Below are 20462 nucleotides of genomic sequence, written 5' to 3' on the forward strand. Positions count from 1 at the left end.
TGTATTTTTTAAGGAAGCTCCCATGGCCTGGGGGAGTTAAGGATAATGACTCGAATGCCTTTTGCAACTAAATTAGTCTGTCTTTGTCTAATGTGTGTGCCACGGGAGACCAGTGCTTTTAACACATTAATACCCGGATCCTTTGATTGAGCAAAGCAAGAGATAAAATAAATTGTGATTTATTTACAGAATGAACATTACACAGCTTGATTTACAATTACAACGAAAAATACACTTACTAGTTACGCTGTTAAGTCTGGTTACAGGTTGAATCTTTCACTACATGATGAATCTTGTTACATGATGGAACTCCTTCCCGATGGGCTGCAGGGTTTCTTATGCACTAAACAGTCCTACACTTAACCCATGCAGCCAATCTATTCCGTGGAAATAATTCCTTCCCCCTATCCAGGGAGTTGCCAATACTTTTCAAACCTGGCAGAGGGGCTTCTCAGTCTGCTCTGGGCACGTGCAACTTTGCACCTTGGCCGCTTAGAATATGAGGCCTGTTTCCTCTACCTGGTGCCGTTCAGGCTAGGCAGAGTGACAGCTGGCCAGGTGTCTTATTGAAGTTTTCTGCCTTTCCCCCTCCTTGCTAACAAAAGGTTTAACACTTCCATATCCTGGACTGCCTTTGAAGCTTAGAGGGTGGAGTAGCCACTCTGTCTCTGGCATGTTAGATGAAAATCCCCATATGCCTAACATGTTGGTACAATTAAAATAGGAAGACATTAATTCATCCATTTTTTATACAACGCTATAAAAATTGCGCGACATGATAGTTCCTGATTTTACCCGGACAGTGCTCACAGCAAATCTCACGGCGCTAGGAGCTTCCTAGCGAAAGTTAGCAAAAAGCCACCTGCTATGCTGCTAGCTGCTAGGTTTTTAAACCATTTTTCCTTTCACACACTTACACGAAAACACTGCCACAATTATACACATAATCTTAAAAATTACTTCACTCTGAACCCCCCCTGGTTCTGGGGTTCGCGGGCATATACCGGGGGACCTGAATGTAATTAATTCGCCTGACCGGTCTTACTATTATGGTCTGTGCTGAAGCGGGGAAATGTTCGCTGCTTAACACTCCTGGAGTAATACATATACAGTTTTATCACAAAACACAGTGTTTCTGCCATGATTGGATTGCAGAGCTGACATTTTACAATTCCCCAATATAGCTCATGGGCACCCAGCCAGACCAAATACCTTTATTAATGGCCTGGGTCCCCCTCACCATCACAGTGTGTGCTTCCTTGAATCCTTGGAACTGTTTTAAAATGTAATAAAGAGTTAACACTTACAGAAACAATGTTTGTGTGAGTGTAATATTTCGACAAACAGTATGAAAAGAAGAGCAAGCCTAGCAAAAGTTGAAAGTATTGAATAATAAATAATAAATATAGAATAAAAGCTATTAATATTAATTTTGTGGTTTCTTAGCAGAATTAATTACCCATGCACGTCTACTCTAATTATACTGCAAAATGCAACATCATTGATAAAATAAAACAGTTGTGATGATAACAATGAAAAAATGTATGAAAATGAAAACATAGCATAATCTATACTATCTGTACTATAATTCTAAATTGGATTCCGTTTGTTTGTATGTCAGAAGCATCGAAATCTCACAAATGGCACCACGTACTGTAGCACCACGAATCTTTCACTGTACATTCTGCTGTGGATTTGTAGGTTAACACAACTATTTTACGCTTCCAATGTCACTCACCTCCCAAATTATAGACATTCTATTGTCCAGCAAATCTCTTAGAGTAGGGGGGGGGGGGGCGTGGCTACTAAGGGAGAGGGCGTGTTTGTGCCAGAAACACACATCTGATGATTGCTTACAACTCACAGCCACAGGGTGACGGTGGGAAAGGCGGCCTGTGATTGGTCTGTGCGAGTTGGCAGGTGAAGCTACGCTGACCACAGAGAGACCCCTGGATCCCCCCACCCCCTGCCCAGAGAGACCCCTGGACACCCCCCACCCCAGAGAGACCCCTGCCCCCTCCCCCTCTGCCTCAGAGAGACTCACTTCGGCCAGGGTAACTGACGCCAAGTCTGTGCAAAGTAACGGCGGCTGTAACCGCAGGCCCAAGAGAGACCCCCGGATACCCCCCACCCCAGATAGACCCCCTGATACCTCCCCCCCACCCCAGAGAAACCCCTAGACAGAGAGACCCCCGGACATACACCCCCTGCCCAAGAGAGAACCCCCTGACAACCCCCCCCCCCTCACAGCCACTGGGTGAGGGCGGGAAAGGCGAGCTGTGATTGGTCTGTGCCAGTTGTCAGGTGAAGCGGGGTAAAGGTCACTTCGGCCAGCGTAACTCACACCATGTCCGTGCTAGGTAACGCTGGCTGTCACCGCCCGCCCCAGAGAGACCCTCGGACACCCCCCCCTCACAGCCACTGAGTGAGGGGCGGGAAAGGAGGCCTGTGATTGGTCTGCGCGAGTTGTCAGGTGAAGCTGGGTAAAGGTCACTTCAGTCTACTCACAGGTGTTGAAGGATTAAAATAAATAACTATGTCACATTACAATGTTTTTTTTAATACAATCTATTCAATCAATATTACAGTCCCCAGGCGAAGCCGGGTACAAAAGTACTGTATAAGGTTTATATAAAGCTCACAATTATTCTCTACTTCTGAATAAAAATTACATTGTCACTTTAAATTTTTTTCCTTGTTGGATTTGTAAATCAGATTCACAATGCGCATGCGTGTTGAAACAGAAAATTGAAATTTTATAACTGTTACAATTGATTAAATATGAACAAAATGCATAACGTGGTGTTTTCCATTAACCAGTAAGTGGAATAAAAGCAGGAAACTTCTTGTTGTGAAATTTTAGTACAGTTTATGACATGTAATTGAATCGATTACATACAGTATTGTACAGTGCCTAGTGTGTTGTCCAATATAATAGCGTAGCAAAGTTTTAAAAGCTTGAAGCTAGTAAAACTGACAATATAAAAGTAAAAAAAGCAACGTTTTAAAAAAGCGATATTAGAGTTCCATCGAACTTCCTCCTTATCTTTTGACGCTCGTTGTTAAAGTTTCTTTTCTGGAAAAAATGATGCTATTATTTCCGGTATTGCGCATGCGTCAAGTCGTGCTGTAGTGTGCATGAGAACAGTACAAGCATTGATACTGTATGGCAGGCGTACACTACTGTAGTGTCATTGGGAATTAAAGTTAATATTGTGCTGTATAGTGTAATACAGTATACAGTAGTACATTATAATTATTTACCTTCATTATTGTGAGATTTTCGCTATCCTGGCGACCGTAGACCGTCTCCTCACCTCAGACCTGCTGCGGTAGCAAACTCTTTGGAAGCACAGGCGCGCGGTCCTGCTACATGCGCGCGGATCTTGCGCGGTCTGTCCGCCCGCTCGTGGGTCCTGGCCCCGCCCCCTGCTCGGGTACTCGCCGCTTGTGCTCGTCCAGCATCCCCTCTGAGGCACGCCCCCCTCTCCACCCCCACCCTGCTGACGGACAGGACCGGCGTGGGAGTGACTTGCGCACCAGGCTCCACCCCCTGACCTCCGTGACGCGCGCTGGCCGGCGCACCCTCAGTCCCGCATCCCTTCCTGATCAGGCTGCATCATAGGGCACACCTGTGTCTACCAGCAGCCTATGGGATTCTGTTTCCTGGTTCCGCCCTGGCTTACCATTGGAGGATCTGCCTTTATATACCCTCTTGTTCCTGACTCTCATGGCTGAGCATAGTCTAGTGTGACACGTGCCTTGCTGCATTCTAGTTCTTGTGACCTTGCCTTGCCTGTTAACCGTTGTTGCCTGACCCTGCTTCTCTCCTTGGACTCCGCACCTCTCCTCTCCTGAACCGGCTTCGTACGACCATTCTCCTGTCTCCAGTCCTGACCTTGGCTAAGTACTCCAACGATCCGATACTCTCCTATCCTGAACCTGGCTACATACCCCGACAATCCGCTACTCTCCAATCCTGAACTTGGCTACACACCCCGACGATCCGCAACTCTCGTCTCCTGATTTGGCAAGTACCCCTCACTACTCTTACATCTCCAATCCTTACCTGGCTTGCACGACCAATCTACAGCCTAGGCACGCCCGCGTGGCTGTGGGTTGGCGTTACTCAATTCCCTACCTCAGCACTGTGGTCGCGCTTCGTTTGTGGTGAGCTACGCGTTACAATGATAAACTTTGGCAAATAGGCGCGCGTGCAGCGCAGGCAGCGGGGCCGTAGCCTCATGGAGGGGTAACTGTCTTAATAGACTGGTCCTTCACAGGTGTTTAGCAATAACTGCCATTTAAAAGGTGGGATGGGCAAAATCAGGGCAAAGGGTTGTTTTTTTTCGGTGCAAAATTATATTTTAAAAGGACCTTTTCATACAAAATGTTGAGAAGCGTGGTTGTCTTTTTTATGTATAAAAACTGAAGTAAGGCTGCGGTCCCAGTCATGACTGTGACACGCGCGCCCGGTGTGGGGGGGGGGCGGCACATGCACAGCGCTAACCGCGATTTGCGGTCTCCATGAGAGAGGGAGCTTGCGACAGGAGGGGGTGTGGTGTCGGGGATTTGCGGGGGGGTGGCCATCACGTCACATGGCTGGTTCGCCCTCATTGGGTGAACCGCCGGTGGGGGCGTGACCACGCCTCCGTCGCAAGGTTTAAACTCAATTTCATTGAGTTGTAAATATCCTTGCAGTAGGGCGCAGCTGCACCTTCAGCGGGAAGGTGACTACTGGGCCCAGACCCATTGAGGGGCGGTGCTTACATGCACAGCGCACGCCGCACTGTGCGCTGTGGCAGTTACTGGGACCGCAGCCTAACACTGTTATACTGTTACAAATAATCATTTAGGGAGGTATTTTCTTATTGTTGGCTAACGGGAGTTTTTTTACTGTACATTTTGTTAAAAAAATCTATACAAATAATGAAATAATATAATGACATCACAGTGAAAATTCAAACCATTTCTTGTAATTATTTTCAAGACAAATGCATGTTTGTATTATTCTTTTGAGATGTACCATTTTTGTTTTAAATTCAGAAATGGATTCTAACCTTGGTAATACTTACCACATCATATTAATAATAAATATATTACTTCTCAAACAAAATGCAAAATACATATATTATTGAGATAGCCTCCTCGTATACCTCACCGCTGATAATCATTTAACAACTGTCTTTCATTTTAAACCGGGGTTTTTTCGTCAAAACTATACATGTTTTGTTTAAACTTGGTTAACTTATTGTGTCACAGAAACAGAGTGACTAGTCGCTCACCTAGTAGTATAAGGAGATAAAAACCTAGGTGCTTAGGGAATATTAGTACAAATAAACACTTGGACAAGTGACTAGAAGAGGTCACTAAAAGCCCTAATAACAGCACTCAAAGGCACCATACACAGGTAAGTACACAGGTGACTGCATATGTATTGCACTGTATGAATAGACCCTTATTGTGTAGTCTATCTACCTTCTACACTATAGTGTATCTCCTTCAGATATGTGTTTCCACACATGAGCCTGTCACACAAATTAGCCCACCACCGTTTGTTCCGTGAGGATTTTAATATCCAGTGTGTGTATATATATGTTCCCCATAGTTGTTAAGTTGCGTCGGTCGTTATATTAATAAAACTTTATTATTTTTGGTTTTAATTGCTGTTTGTAGTCTTGTGGCTGGAGGTTTATATACCTCCATTTTTTGGTCCTAGTGAATACACTTATATCCTATCCCCACCATATACTTACCTGTGTATGGTGCCTTTGAGTGCTGTTATTAGGGCTTTTAGTGACCTCTTCTAGTCACTTGTCCAAGTGTATATTTTAACTTATTGTGTCCTAAATGTTTGACCAAGTCTCCCAATCATCGTCATTTTTCATAGCATTTTTTCTAGGCATTTTATCTTGAAAACAAGTACCCATTTTTCCTTCTTCCAGATTAAACTTCACCCGCCTGACCTAAATTCAATGGGAGATGAAGATACATCGATCTTTTCTTTTCCAAATGCTCAAAGGCCTTACACATATTTGCATGTGTCTTCTTCGTGGTGGCTTCTAGTGGGTGGGATTTTCTCATGCGAGATGTGTAAAGTTCTCAGTGTCTTTTCTTATCTCCTTAGACGATGCTCACTCCGGACGATCCTAGCCTCAATCTGCCTTGCTTACTACTCTCTCCGGACGTTTTGTCTGGATCTGTAAAAGAAGAAAAAAGGCAAAGTCTTGATGAGTCCTGAAAACCCTGCATTATAATTGATCCACCATTACTGGTTAATATATTAATTCAAACATTTGCCTAAAGCTCATTAGTTACTATGGTGAGACTTTGATTATTCACTGAGAAATTTATCATTTGTCTACTTGCAAACATTAACTTCTGCTTAAATTCTAAGTCTGATATATATGATGCTTAAAAAATGAATTCCCCTATAAGGAATTACCGTTTTACTTTCTCCTATTAAAAAATCCTCTAACTATGCCCTTACCACCTTAATAAAAAAATTGTATAGTCAAAATGCGCTGATTTCCATTCCCCAAGGAATGTCACATTTATATATTTGGTGTTTGTTTTTTGTATGATAAATTAGCTCAAAATTACATTTTTTTTTCAGTAAATATATATATTTTTTTCTGGCTATGGAGGCAGTCTTACCTTTAAATTGGTGTCCACGGTTTCTAAGTTTGGTCTAAAATATTCTTTACTTAAACCAGGGTTGATGCCTATTGCAAAACAGAAGGGAAAAAAAGAACAATTTAAAATAAAATTGTAACATTATCCAATGAAAACTATCTATTAAAGTGTCAGTCTCTCTGTAAAACCAGAGTGTACTAATGGCAGTGACATGGTTAAGGGGTCTGTCCCTCCTAGGGGCAAAGTGTACTAATGGCAGTGGCATGGTTAAGGGGTCAGTCTCTCATAGAGGCAAAGTGTACTAATGGCAGTGACAGGGTTAAGGGGTCAGTCTCTCATAGAGGCAAAGTGTAATAATGGCAGTGACATGGTTAAGGGGTCAGTCCCTCCTAGGGGCAAAGTGTACTAATGGCAGTGACAGGGTTAAGGGGTCAGTCCCTCCTAGGGGCAAAGTGTACTAATGGCAGTGACATGGTTAAGGGGTCAGTCCCTCCTAGGGGCAAAGTGTACTAATGGCAGTGACATGGTTAAGGGGTCAGTCCCTCCTAGGGGCAAAGTGTACTAATGGCAGTGACATGTATAAACGGTTTGTCCCTCCTAGGGCCAAAGTGTAATAATGGTGGTGACATATTTAAGAGGTCTGTCCCTCTCCTGGGACCAAAATTACTCAGTCCATCCAAGGACCAAAGTGTACTAATGAATGTGGCATCTCTGTTACATCTTGGTGATTACAGCCTTTGTACCCAAGTGCGACCCGTATAAGTATTTTTAAATCCTTTTTAAAAGTGTGTTTGTAAACATGGTGACCTGATATGTATTACATCATAAAGGGGTGCCACTGATCCTATTTAATTTATAGGATTCAAGAGTGTGAGTAACCCTCTCATCGTATTAGAAGGTGCAACCTATCATAGGAATACCATTCATGACAAACCCTCTTCTCCCACCAGAGGGCGATAACACAGACAATTTTAACTAATAGGAATCCCATTCAGGAGATGTAATTTATCCCATTAGAGGGAGATGCTACTCATCCTAACAATGTATAGAAATATTATTCATGGGAAGCCCTCTTATTCCTTAAGAGGAAGATGCTGTTGACCTTATTAACTTCAAGGAATCCCATTGTTGAAACACCCTCTCATCCAATCAGAGTGGGACGCCACTGACCCTATCAACTTCCAGCAGTTGTTGCCAAATCTCTCCTCAGAGACCCCCAGGGATGGGCTTTAGAATCCGGCCTAACCTATAGGAAACCCATTTGTGAGACCTACTCTTTGGAAATTAACAATCTCACCTTCATGTCCCCTTGCATTTGGGTTTTTGACAATGAAGGTCTCGGAGGAAAACCAGGGTGATTCTTCATCAACCCAAGAATCGTATCCGGCGAATCTGCTCCTTCAAATACAGCAGAACAATATTTCTTAGAATTCACGGTATTTAACATGTTCTAAAGTGAAAACATTCAATCGTGTCACATCTACAATTTTGTATGTTTCATAATTTAACGGTTTTTAAAATGTAGGCTTTGTTTAAACCATAAAGGCCAAAAATGTGTCAATAGGTCAATTTGGCCCTACATCGGACTGACTCTTTACCCATTTAACATGCCACTGTCATTAGGTCACTTTGCCCTATGTGGGCCTGGCAATTTAGGTCATTAAATAGGTCACTGTAATTAAATCCCTTTGATGCTACATGGGAATGACGATTTAATCCATTGAAGATGTCACGTCATTAGGTCACTTTGCTCTTAAGTTGACTGCCATTGGGACTGGCCCTTTAATCCCTTAAACACGTCTATCAGGCTACGGCGTCATCAGTGCCCACACTGAAGCCACAATGTCCATCTTGTTCACTGGCAGTCCTTTATTCACTTCTCTCCACATTCAGGCTGCAGGGGCCATCTTGGTCACTGGCGTCCCCGACCTTGCACCTCTGCCACCTGCCATTGGGTCACTTTGCTCCTACATGGGACTGACCCTTTAACCGATTAAACTTTTCACTGTCATTGGGTCACTTTGCGCCATCATGAGACTGACCCTTTAACCCATTAAAACCGTCACTATCATTGGGTCACTTTGCTCCATCACAGGACTGACCCTTTACCCCATTAAACACGTCACGGTAATTAGGTCACTTTTCTCCTCCGTGGGACTGACCCTTTAACTCATTAAACACGTCACTGTCATTGGGTCACTTTGCTCCTTCATGGGACTGACCCATTAACCTATCAAACCCATCACTGTCATTATGTCACTTTGCTCCTATGTGGGTGTAAGACGTGTGTGCAGAGGTACATTTAATGGAGACCGATTAGGGTGAAATTAAATCCTGGCTTTATTGAGCCTGTTCCATTAATAAGGCAAAACATTCAAAATAAACAAAATAAAAGCCTACTCCGCTTTGGAGAATGGGCAATCTAGGTGGACCAAGTGGTTCTCGTCTGCTGTCAATGTCTATGTTTCTATTGAGTGGTTTCTCACTCCAACAGTTGCTGACTTACTTTGTAAATATATTCCATTTTCCACGTCGTCTTTGAAAGATGATCAGTGCAATGATGAATATGATGATTAAGATACAGGCCGCAGCCGTGACTCCACCAATCACTCCGGGCCTACTTATCCTGGTATCGCAGGTCTGTCCCGAGTACCAGAAATCCGTAGTGTCGTGGCATCTGTAAGTGGAAACCAGCTATGAAGTCCAATTGAGTTTCAAAATGGCCGACCCTGTGTATCCTTCTGCCTCAGCATACAGCCCTGAATACTAGGCTGTGTCCAAGCTGCCACTGAGCACGCTTGGCGCTTGGCGCGTTTACTTCAATGAAACTCAATAGGTATCACCACGCGCTCGTGCCCGTGCACATATGCTCTCAGAAGCTCAGCGCTTGGAGAGACAGGGAAATTTAATTTCCAAGCGCTCAGCAGGGTCCCATGACCCTTCAATAGGGGAGAGAGGGACAGACACAGAATGGGAAGAGGGACACAGACAGAGAATGGGGAGAGAGACAGACACAGAATGGGGAGAGAGACACAGACAGAGAATGGGGAGAGAGACAGACACAGAATGTTGAGAGAGACACAGACACAGAATGAGGAGAGTGAGACAGTATCGGATGAGTGGAGAGAGAATGGAGGGAAGGGGGAGGGAGAGCGGTGGGAAGGGTGGAGAGAGAGGTGGGAAGGGGGGGAGAGGGAGGAGGGAAAGGGAGGAGAGAGAGGAGGGATATGGGGGAGGGAGCAGGGAAGGGGGGAGAGATGAGGAAAAGGGGGAGAGAAGAGGGGGGAATGGGGGAGAGGAGGGGGGATGTGAGGGAGAGAGAGGAGGGAAGGGGGGAAAGAGAGGTGGGAAAGGGGGAGAGAGAGGAGAGAAGGGGAGAGAGAGAGGAGGGAAGGGGGAGAGAGAGAGGAGGGAAGGGGGAGAGAGAGAAAAGGGAAAGGGGTGAGAGAGAGGAGGGAAGGGGGAAAAAGAGAGGTGGGAAAGGGGGAGAGAGGTGGGAAGGGGGAGAGACGAGGGAAGGGGGGAAGGAGAGAATGGGGGAGGGAGAGGAGGGAAGGGGGGCAGGAGAGAATGGAGGGGGGAAGGAAAGAATGGAGGGAAGGGGGAGGGAGATGGGGGAGGGAGAGAATGGAGGGACACACACAGACACACACAAACACATAGATACTGTACACACACACACACACACACAGAAAGACACACCCAGACACACCCATAGACAAACACACACACATGCACAGACACACAGCCCCGATCCAGCCAATGACACGCCCCATCCATTAAACACCACGCCCCTCGCTCCTGCTCTCTAATTTGTGAAGGACAGCCAAGCGCTCAGGCTGGGAGAGGTGGGGACGTCACCGCTCTCAAGCATGAGCACGCTCAGCAGCAGCGTGGCCACAGCCTTAGGCTGCGTCCATAGAAGGACAAGCAGCGCTGAACCGTGCGGACGCTCCGCGCTGAGCCCCTGCATCCTCAATGAGGATGCCTTGAGAGGGGGCTCACGCGAGCGTCCGCAGGCGTGCGGAGGCTTTGGAGTTTTCAGCCGAACGCCAAGCTGTTTTTCAGTGCGCTGTCGGCTGAAAACATCCAATCAGCCTTAAGCAGCGTCAACGTCACGGCGCCGTGACGTCGGCGCCGTGACGTTGACGTCAGTGCGTCGCGGGCGATTGGCCCAGCGATGTCACTGCCCCACCTCCAATCACCTCGCCCCGGCTCCCTTTGCGCACGCTGGCTCGCCTGCAAGTCCGTGGAATCGTGCTGACTGAAGCAGGTGAGCCTCAGCGTTAGCGCGCCTCTGCTCTCCTCACCCCTCTATGGCCCGGGCCTTAGTAAGAGAGGTATTATTATAAAACAAAATGGCACACCATATGTATCCTACAGTCTGACCCCTGAATAAAAGGCAGAGATATGTTATTATAAAACAAAATGGCTGACCCGATGTATCCTTCAGCCTGACCCCTGAATATTAGGATAATACTGTTAATTTCCTTTGCAATCCACCATACAGTATGTTAGATATGTAATTATTATACAAAATGGTCGCTGTAGCACCAAGCAGACAGGCCACTCACGTGCCTTGACGATGTCATTAAGGCACAAGATGGCTGCCTTTTTGTATGCTGCTGCAAGACTCCTGAACATCACATGATTCAGACATTTCACACGTGTTAGAAACAGTATGTCATTATGACACACAATGACCAGACGTATGTCTACTGCCACAGTGGTTCCTGCTGTGTATACTGCTGCCTGATCCTCGAAAACTTGGGTGAAACAGGATACTCGTGTACGTTAGGGATGTCAGACGAGAACCGGCACTCCAGTTGAATTTCTAAATAATGTAATTGGTTAATTTCAAGAGGATAGTCGTTTCTGTCTCAGTGATGGCTTCCTGACACAAAATGACATCCGACAAAATGGCTGACTAAGAGCACCTGCAAGAACTCCCTTGGTTTCCTGTGGGATAGAATTGTAAAACAAAATGGCCTCCCCCACGTATTCTTCAATTCCTTACACATTCATTTCCCATCCCCCTTATAATAGCATGTTGACAGGCCCAGCATGGGGATCCCTCCACAGTTGACACGATACAGGATTAAAAGCAGTAGTTCCCACCTCGGAGGCCCAGTCAGATACTTACTCGCACGAGGGTCCTGACTTTGGCAGCACGCGGCACTGTCCGTAGTGACAGTTCATAGTGCCCAGAATCCCCTCGGTGCAATTCGTGACGCAGATCAGGCCCTTGTCGCTTGTATACGGATAATAGTAGTTTGCGTTTTCCGGGGGAGACACTGACTTGCACCATTCTGCAAAACAGGTTATACGTCGGAGACGTCGTGCGATTAGCCTCTTGAAAGACTACTCTGGGCAGGAAGGAAATAGAGGTTTAGGAAGGCCACAATAACAACACTTCCTTCTGCATTAGGCTGGTTTTATGGTAGGTGCGCGCACACGTGCAAGCCTGTGCGCACGTGCATGCACGTGACGCACACTTTTTGTGTGTACGGCCCACTTGGTATAGTCTTTAGAAGTTTTCTAGTATTATCTGTATTTACTATGGGTGTCTCGCTGCTTGTCAAACTCGCACTTGCCCCCACTTCTACCTCCATACCACCTTGTATCCTCATCTATTCCATTTAGTTCATTATCTGTTTCATTCCCCTCCCTCCTCCATCCTAGTTTAAAATCTCCTCCAACCTATTTAGCATTCTCCCCCCTAGCACAGAAGATCCCTCTTCATTGAGGTTCAATCCGTCCCTAGAATATAGATGGCACCTCTCAGAAAAGGAGTCCCAGTGCTCTAAAAACCCAAACCCCTCCTTCCTGCACCACTTTCTTAGCCATGCATTAACTAAGTGATCTGGGTGAGGAACTCCAGGCTCTGAAGACTGGCGCGAGATGCTATGTTCGACTCGACTGCTGCCCAGCAGGAGATTCCTCAGATGAAGTTGGAGAAAAAGGTTACAAACCTAAGACAGACACTTGGGTCACAGAAGCAGTCCATGGAAAAGATGGCGGTAGATTTAAAAGGAATGAGGCTCCACGGAACAGTAATGCACAGGTGTCCCCACTACAGGAAAAGGTATTGGCTTAGCCCAAATGTCTGTATCCCACAGAAACTAATGTCGTGATGACAAGGGTACAGTGAGAGCGGGGGACACCGCTCAACTGCAAAACGAGATTACAAAGTTTGAACAAGTGAGAGAGTGATGCTGAGCAAGTGAAGCGCTCGGGTAAGCGTGACTGCAATACCTTTGCAGTACCACAGTCTACTTTCCACAAGGCACGGAATGGGAGGACCAAGTTGGAATGGAGTAGCACAGTAAGAATCCAGTTGTACTGCAGTGCCCATGGGACTCAAAGTGAATTCCGTGCCATGAGGGCAGCTGCTGAAAATATACAGTCTCGGATGAGAATGGGACGGAAGTGTGTCCGTGATTGTAAGACGAGAAAGACCTCACAGATTGTCCAGCGACACTCCCACCAGAGTAAGCTAAGGAATCAAGAAAGAAAGGCACAAGCCTACGAGTCTGCCGACTGTAATAAAGAGGCGCCATGGGGTGGACTTGGGGTTAATGACAATCCAGCCCAAGTTGAAGTACTGAAGATAAATGGTGTGGAACCCAACACTGAACTTGTGGTGAATGACCGGTCTCTAGTATCAAACTCTGAAGTACGCTGATGGAGAAAGGTCCAAAAGCCATCACCGCTAAAGCGGAGTTACTGTCTTCACAAGAGAAGGCCAAACAGTCACTGGTGAGTGAATGAAATTAGCTAACCATTGAGGACAAGGCTCTTCTGCAGGGTAATGAAGACTCTGAGCACGGGAGGAAGAAGATGGAGATGCATCTTCAGGATATGCAGATCAAGGTCACAGTTCGGGATAGAGTCCGGGCTGAGATGACAGAGAGAACCAACGGACTGCAGGATGCTCAGGAACTTTTCTAAAAAGTAACACGCCAAGAGCTGAGCTTCAATGCTAAAATCAAACAATTGAAAGAAGAGAATGTAGCGAAGTACCAGTCAGCAGGCCCAGAAGGCCTAGTACATGCCCTGCAGGAAAAAATCTTCAACTGGAAGTCAAGGAAAAAGAAGAGATGGATGTCAGACGTCTCTGATAAAGAGCTGGTGCACGGGAATAGTGCACAGGCCACGTCACAGGACAATGTTACGCTGGGGAGGGGGATATGTGATACCATCACTCTCCTCTAGGTGAAGGCATAGGGCAGCTATGGGACTTTCCAACACACAGAGAGTTCATCTCACTAGAGAAGCCAGCAGCAGCTGCTGGCTTATTGAACAGGCTGAACTCCTGATTGCTCATGGAATTTTAAAAGTCAGGAAGTGACTATACATAATGAGTGAGATACTGCTGCTCCCAGAGAAGGGGACAGAGAAGAGTTCTCCCCAGCTGTGGAGGCTGGCGCAGCCCCCTAGGCCCACTGGACAGTGGTCGCAGAGCCTGCTGGGACTGCCTGGGTTGTTAATCTCAGGAAGAAGAAGGAAGGAAGAGAGACCGTGCTCAAGCGGGGATGTCCTATCCTTAACATTGAACTTACAGAGGAGAGATTCTCTGAGCTCTCGTGGGGCAGAGCTCCCCTAGGAAGGAAGGATAAGAGACTGTGCTGGAGCTGGGACGTCTGCTCCAAACCCAGGAGTAACAGATAAGCAAAACACTTTATTGCTGTGTTCAGAGACAATATATGTTCAGCTATAATAGTACCTGTTTGGGGTGGTAACCATCCAGTTAGTAAGGGTTGAAGCTGAATGTGTAGTTAGTTTCCTAAGAGGAGTAGGAGTTTATTTTATAATTTCATATTGACTTAGAGGGACGGTAGGTCTGTTAGTTTATTATTTATGTCCAAGAATAGTATGTGTGGGTGCACAGCAGAAAGGAACAGGTCACGTGGCAATGAAAAATATTTATTAATGCTGCATATTAAAAAACGGTGGAGGATACATCACTCCTACGCGTTTCGTGCTTGTGGGCACTTTATCAAGGAGTTATCAAGTAACTCCTTGATAAAGTGCCCACAAGCACGAAACGCGTAGGAGTGTTGTATCCTCCACCGTTTTTTAATATGCAGCATTAATAAATATTTTTCATTGCCACGTGACCTGTTCCTTTCTGCTGTGCACCCACACATACTATTCTTGGACATCGTTGGACTTTGGATGAGGCTGCACGCCTGTGGACATTAAGGGGCAATAGCGAGTACTTCATTCTGTTTATGGGACTTTCTAAGGAGGAGGAAAAGTTATTACACTTTTATTCCATACCCTCAGGCATTATTCAGTCTATCTATGTCAATATTTAGTACTATACTATTAATATGTATACCCCCTAATTTGTCCACATCAATATGGATTAATGGTGGTACCAAAGCATTTGAGCTCCCACATATCCAAATAGTTTATTATTTATCCCTGTGAAGAAAAGAAAATGTGCTAATAGCGCTAATGCAGTAATTAATTCGTAATTAATAATTAGTGTAATGTACAACTAAAAGTGAATACCCTGTAGGTCTTATAAATATAAGATAGGCTGCCAGGAAAATAACCAATCAGAGCACATATAACACAAAAACAAAAAATAATCCGGCGCCTAAAATAATGTGAGTTTTGACGAAACTGCAGTGTGTTGAACGATCAGTGCTGTGCCAAGCGGAGATCAATAATCACCTCCCCGCGCAGGTAGGGAAACGCACGAGGACAGTGCACAGGACTTGGCATCTATGGCGGCTGTGAGAGGAAGCTCTGTTTGGCTGGTGTGGTCAACAGAGGCGATATCGGAGCGGCGGTACAAGCGACGGCGGTACCTACACCCGGGGGCAAGTGCAACGGACATCCTGGACTTGGGACCTGCCAGCAAGGGTAGAAACTATCCACTATGCCCTTCTGAATCATGCTTGCTGTAAGTAGGATTCCAATTTTTCCTTTACTGGAGCAGAATATTTCACTTCATCACTCCCTGTATAGGAGGCACTTTGTTATTATTGTTATTTTTATAATTATATTAAATTAGTCTATTTTAGCTCAGCATTAGGTGTCTAGTTTTACGTTAGTATAAGTTGGTTTGTCTGTCTGTTAGTATTGTCTTATTTGTTGTTGTCATATCAACAGTCATTTAGTTACATTCTATGATCGTTTGTTTTATCTGCTATTGTGGATTTATTTTAGGTGCCAGATTATTTTTTGTTTTTGTATTATTTATCCTTGTAAATAAATCCCATATAGAGAAATACTACGTTTCCTGCCTTTATCTGGGACTAAAAGATGCTACAATGTGGTGTGGGCATCACAATATATATATATATATGAATAAAGGACAGGCACTCCAATCTCAAAAATGTGACTTTTAATAGCTCAACATTTCAGCTCCAACTCGTACCTTTCTCCGGAGCTTTCGAAGATGTAAAAGGCAAAACCATGTATGCCCTCGCCCTGTGACAAGACTAGATTTGGCACCCAGAAAAATCCCAGGTGAATGCCCTGTGACATCACTGGAGTGTGAGGAAGAGGCGAGGGGCCTAAGGAGCCACAGTCTAAAGAAAAGGGGATGGAACAACTGGTCTACTGGATGGACAATGGTCTACTTGGAAACAGTAAGGTGTTGAACAGGCATAAAAGTAATGTTACCAAAGAAACACAATGTATGTAAATAAATCAAAATTGCAGCATTATGTGTAAACACTTGTCCGCAGCAAACTGGAGATCCACTGTAGAGGGTGGGAAGGAATCAGGAGACGGTCACGTACATAATCAGATGCACAGACCGAAGCATGAACTCATACTGTTTAGCTCTATGTACTTTGCCCTACGTCCGCATGTCAGTTCCAGATTAGAGTGTATTTTACTTTCAGGTCAGGCTAAAATGGAACTGTCCTTTCCTTAGACAATCCGGCCGAAGCGTCATGCTGTGTCTGTGACAGAGCCCTGACACCGCAATGGGGCGACCAGTCGAACTTCTATTTAACGGCCAGCCACATGACTTCAAGCAGTCCCGTGTCCTTGTGCTCCCCAGGGACTTGGCGGCAGCAGCAAGTCCCCGTCAGCCGCGTCCATCTCTGTATCAGTAACGGATCGCCTGTAGCTGTCAGGGACTGATCTACTGCTTCACTGCTCTGCTGCCCTCCCACCCCCGCTGATGGTTGAATGTAACGGCTTGGACAGACCTGTCCATGCTCAGATGCCTGGCAGGGCTAACTCTCCATTGTTGCACCTTATTTGGCGACCAGTTTGGGACTTGATTATGAATGTATTCTAGATTACCGTGTTGTTCTGTGCATCTGATCCTGTATGTGACCGTCTCCCAGCTCGGATCTCATGCCCACCATCTACAATAGATCTCCAGTTTGTGTTTAGGTGCAGGCATCCCCCACTGCGGCGGACAAGTGTTTACACGTGCTTTAGATTTTATTTATTTTATTATTTTTATTTACATACATTGTGTTTTTTTGGTAACATTACTTATGTGGCTATACACCATAATTATGTGTTCCTCTGAAGACCACACAATGGTGGTAATTGTCCCACCCCTTTCTTTGTACGTTAGGCCCCATTCCTTTTCCTCGTCACTCCAGTGATGTCACAGGGGGTTCACCTGGGCTCAAAATCTAGTCTTGTCACCCAGTGAGATCAGATATACTGTATCTGGTTTTGCCATTCACAGTTTTGATTGCTCGAGATTGGAGCGGAAATATTTTAGGCACTATTGCTAAGCCTGCTGTCTACAAGCACTCCTAAATCCTTCTCCATCAAGGATTCCCCCAATCTATCCCCATTTAATTTGTAAGTCGCCTTTTTTATTCTTGCTTCACAAATGCATAACCTTACATTTATCTGTAAAGAGGGAAAAAAGCACAGGAGCGCATCAAGGTAAAGATGTATGTATTAAACAATACAATAATAATGCATGGAGTAACTTACATAGATAAAAGACACAGTCCAGTAGATGATAAACGATCAGGCTCTGTGTTGCCTCAACAGTAGTTCAGGAGATATGGGGGGGGGCTGTATTGGTGTGGATCTCCCCTACTTCCAGGTTCGCGCGCCACTGCGGTACCCGTATGGCATAAGCCCCCGCGTCTCCGACACTTACTATTGTCCCGGACGAGGGGGAAAATAGGTGGCTATGTGTACTACGAGCACACAAATGGGTATGGCAACCAACTAGCGTGGAGCCTGAAGTTATGAGCAATTCTTCCGATATGTTAAGAATTGCTCATAACTTTAGGCTGCACCTTAGTCCGGGTATATATATATATATTGTGACAGAAACCAGGGGATGGTAATAAATTCCATATATAGGGCTCCCAGGATACTGAACAGTTTCTATCCTGTCTGGCCTGGGAGTGCAGCCTTATAATACATGCACTCCATCCCACAGTTTTGGGCAAGCGCTGGAACTGAGGGATTTCTGTCACCTGTCATGCTAATTAGAAATCAGGTATGTAAGACTGATTTCCTGTTTGCTCTTGTCTCTTCTCCAGAGCCTGGAAGGCTGCTGAACACAGTGGGGAGAAGCCCCTTCCCCACACAGGTTCAATTGTTCTATTCATTTGGCTAACTCTGCAAAAGTACCTTGTTTTGTTGTTGGAAAGTGGAAAAGCCACTTCCACCCTGAGTTAGGGAAATCTAAGTTAAGTTATCGCTCAGGTGAGCAGTTTTTGTTTTGATGTGTTTTGTTGTATGCACTGTGGCAGTCTCAGTGCCTGGGACTGAATAAACCAGGCACAGCCTGTTTAAAGGAACAGTACGTGACGCCTCCTCATTTAACCTACCCCAAAAGACCGTGTTCTAACCGTCCCGGACAAGCAGCGGAGCCCCGGAGTAAGCTGTTTGTCACATATGGTGGAGAATGCGGGCAGAACACTAAAAGGTCTGGGGGTTAAAGAACTTTAAAGAAAAAAAAAAAAAAGTTTTTTTCTCTCTCTCCAAACAAGATGGAAGACGTGGTGAGTGCGCTGGTACGCAATGTCGCTGTCCAGAAAGACGCGAATGAAGCCCAGCAACAGGCGAGTGAAACCCAGCGACAGCTGTTAATAAACCAGCAAGAGACTAATGCAATCCTGCAACAGGCGAATGCAAACCAGCAAGAGACAAACCGCTTGCTGAGAGAGGAGCAACAGCGGTTCGCTCAGGGCTTACAGCAGGAACTCGAGATCCTGAGGGGGACTATCAGTAACCTTCCACTGGCAGCGGCAGCCCCAGTTCCGAAAATGACCAGGGCAAGCCACTACCTTCAGAAGATGGGACCCTCGGATGATGTGGAAGCCTATCTTCTCACGTTTGAACGCACGGCACAGAGAGAGGGATGGCCAGAAGCTGAGTGGGCTGGTCTAATCGCACCCTTCCTAAGCGGCGAACCCCAGAAGGCTTACTTTGATCTAGAGCCAGCCGAAGCTAACGTCTATGCAAAATTGAAGTTCGAGATCCTCGCCCGCCTCGGCGTAACCACGGCTGTTCGTGCCCAAAGGTTTCACGCATGGTCCTTCACGATGGATAAAGCCACCCGAAGCCAGATGTATGACCTCATCCACCTCGCCCGGAAGTGGCTACAACCCGAGATCAACTCAGCCAGCCACATCGTGGAACGGTTGGTCATGGACCAGTTCTTGAGGAAACTTCCCTCTGCCTTACGCCGTTGGGTCAGTCGGAGTGACCCCCACAATGCGGATGAGCTTGTGGCCCTCGTAGAAAGGTACAATGCAGCAGAAGAGCACCCGCAACCCACAGTCGTGGAGCAACCCCACTACCCGAGGTTCCAGGACTCTTCCAGAGACGGTAAAAGGGTACCGGGGTTAAGGGGAGCTGAAGAGCGGCGACCACCTTCACGCAGCACCAGCAACAGTGGTTCGCACACTAAGGGCAATAGCCAACATGGGGAGCCGGGAAAAGGCTCTAAGTGGGACACAGACTATGTACCTAAATGTGTAAATTGTCATGAGAGGGGCCACACAGCAAAAATCTGCCCACTAAATGATGAGCCCATGCAATGCAACAGCGTGGAACCTTATTCGCTGTTGTCCCAATGTATGCGCCCTAGCCCAGAGGACCCCTTGAATAACCATCTGTGGGCATTTGTAAAGGTTAATGGTAGAAGGGTTCGGGCACTTCTGGACTCTGGGAGCATGGTCACACTAGTGTCCGAATACCTCTTGCCCATTAAGAAGAAACAGGGAAACAGTTCACAAAGAATGGCAATTTGTTGTATACATGGGGATAATCATGAATATTCCACTGTTGATGTTTTTTTTGAAACAGAGTTTGGTTCTTTAGATTTCAAGGTGGGTATTGTACCCAAACTGGCACATGATGTGTTAATAGGGACCGACTTTCCCCATTTTCTAAAAATGTGGTCCCCGCTCAGAATAGCGCCCAGAGTTCAATAGCGGACCATAACGAAGTATTAGAAGAAATAAATCCTTTCCCGTTTTCAGAAATGGAGGTTGACGAGGGCCCAAATAAGAAGGGGGAAAAGGAGGAGTGCTGTAAAATTCCCTTCCCCATCACTACTTTGGTAGGGAATACCCCAAATCAGGATGTTGATCAGACACTTACCACCCCAGAACCGGATAAGACCCTCGCTGACCTAGAGGTCAGTCCTGGGAGTTTTAAGAAGGCCCAGTGGGAGGACCCCACATTAGAGGTAGCAAGGGGAAATATACGGGACCTGAATAGTACTCTTGGCCAACCAGATAGGTCGCTTGCCTACCCCTACTTCGAGGTAGAGAACGACCTAGTATATCGGGTTGATAAAAGAAAATCAGTTACAACTAAACAATTGTTGGTACCACGGACATTCCGTAACGTAGTATTAC

At 45.9% G+C, this 20462-nt stretch overlaps 1 protein-coding gene across 3 annotated transcripts in view; it reads right to left on the reverse strand.

Moving 5' to 3' along the window:
* Positions 1-5801: 5801 nt before the first annotated feature.
* LOC142471198 (mucin-3A-like) overlaps positions 5802-20462 on the reverse strand; it is an 86159-nt gene continuing 71498 nt past the window's right edge. For all 3 annotated transcript variants that reach the window (XM_075577985.1, XM_075577984.1, XM_075577986.1), the window contains 5 exons: positions 11780-11945; positions 9143-9313; positions 7934-8034; positions 6658-6725; positions 5802-6200 (listed from right to left, as the gene is read on the reverse strand). In XM_075577985.1, the coding sequence (XP_075434100.1) occupies positions 6156-6200; positions 6658-6725; positions 7934-8034; positions 9143-9313; positions 11780-11945 (551 nt within the window). In that variant the 3' untranslated portion in view covers positions 5802-6155. The remainder of the gene's footprint in view (positions 6201-6657; positions 6726-7933; positions 8035-9142; positions 9314-11779; positions 11946-20462) is intronic.

This window comes from Ascaphus truei, chromosome 20, assembly GCF_040206685.1.
Source record: "Ascaphus truei isolate aAscTru1 chromosome 20, aAscTru1.hap1, whole genome shotgun sequence".
Taxonomy (NCBI): domain Eukaryota; kingdom Metazoa; phylum Chordata; class Amphibia; order Anura; family Ascaphidae; genus Ascaphus; species Ascaphus truei.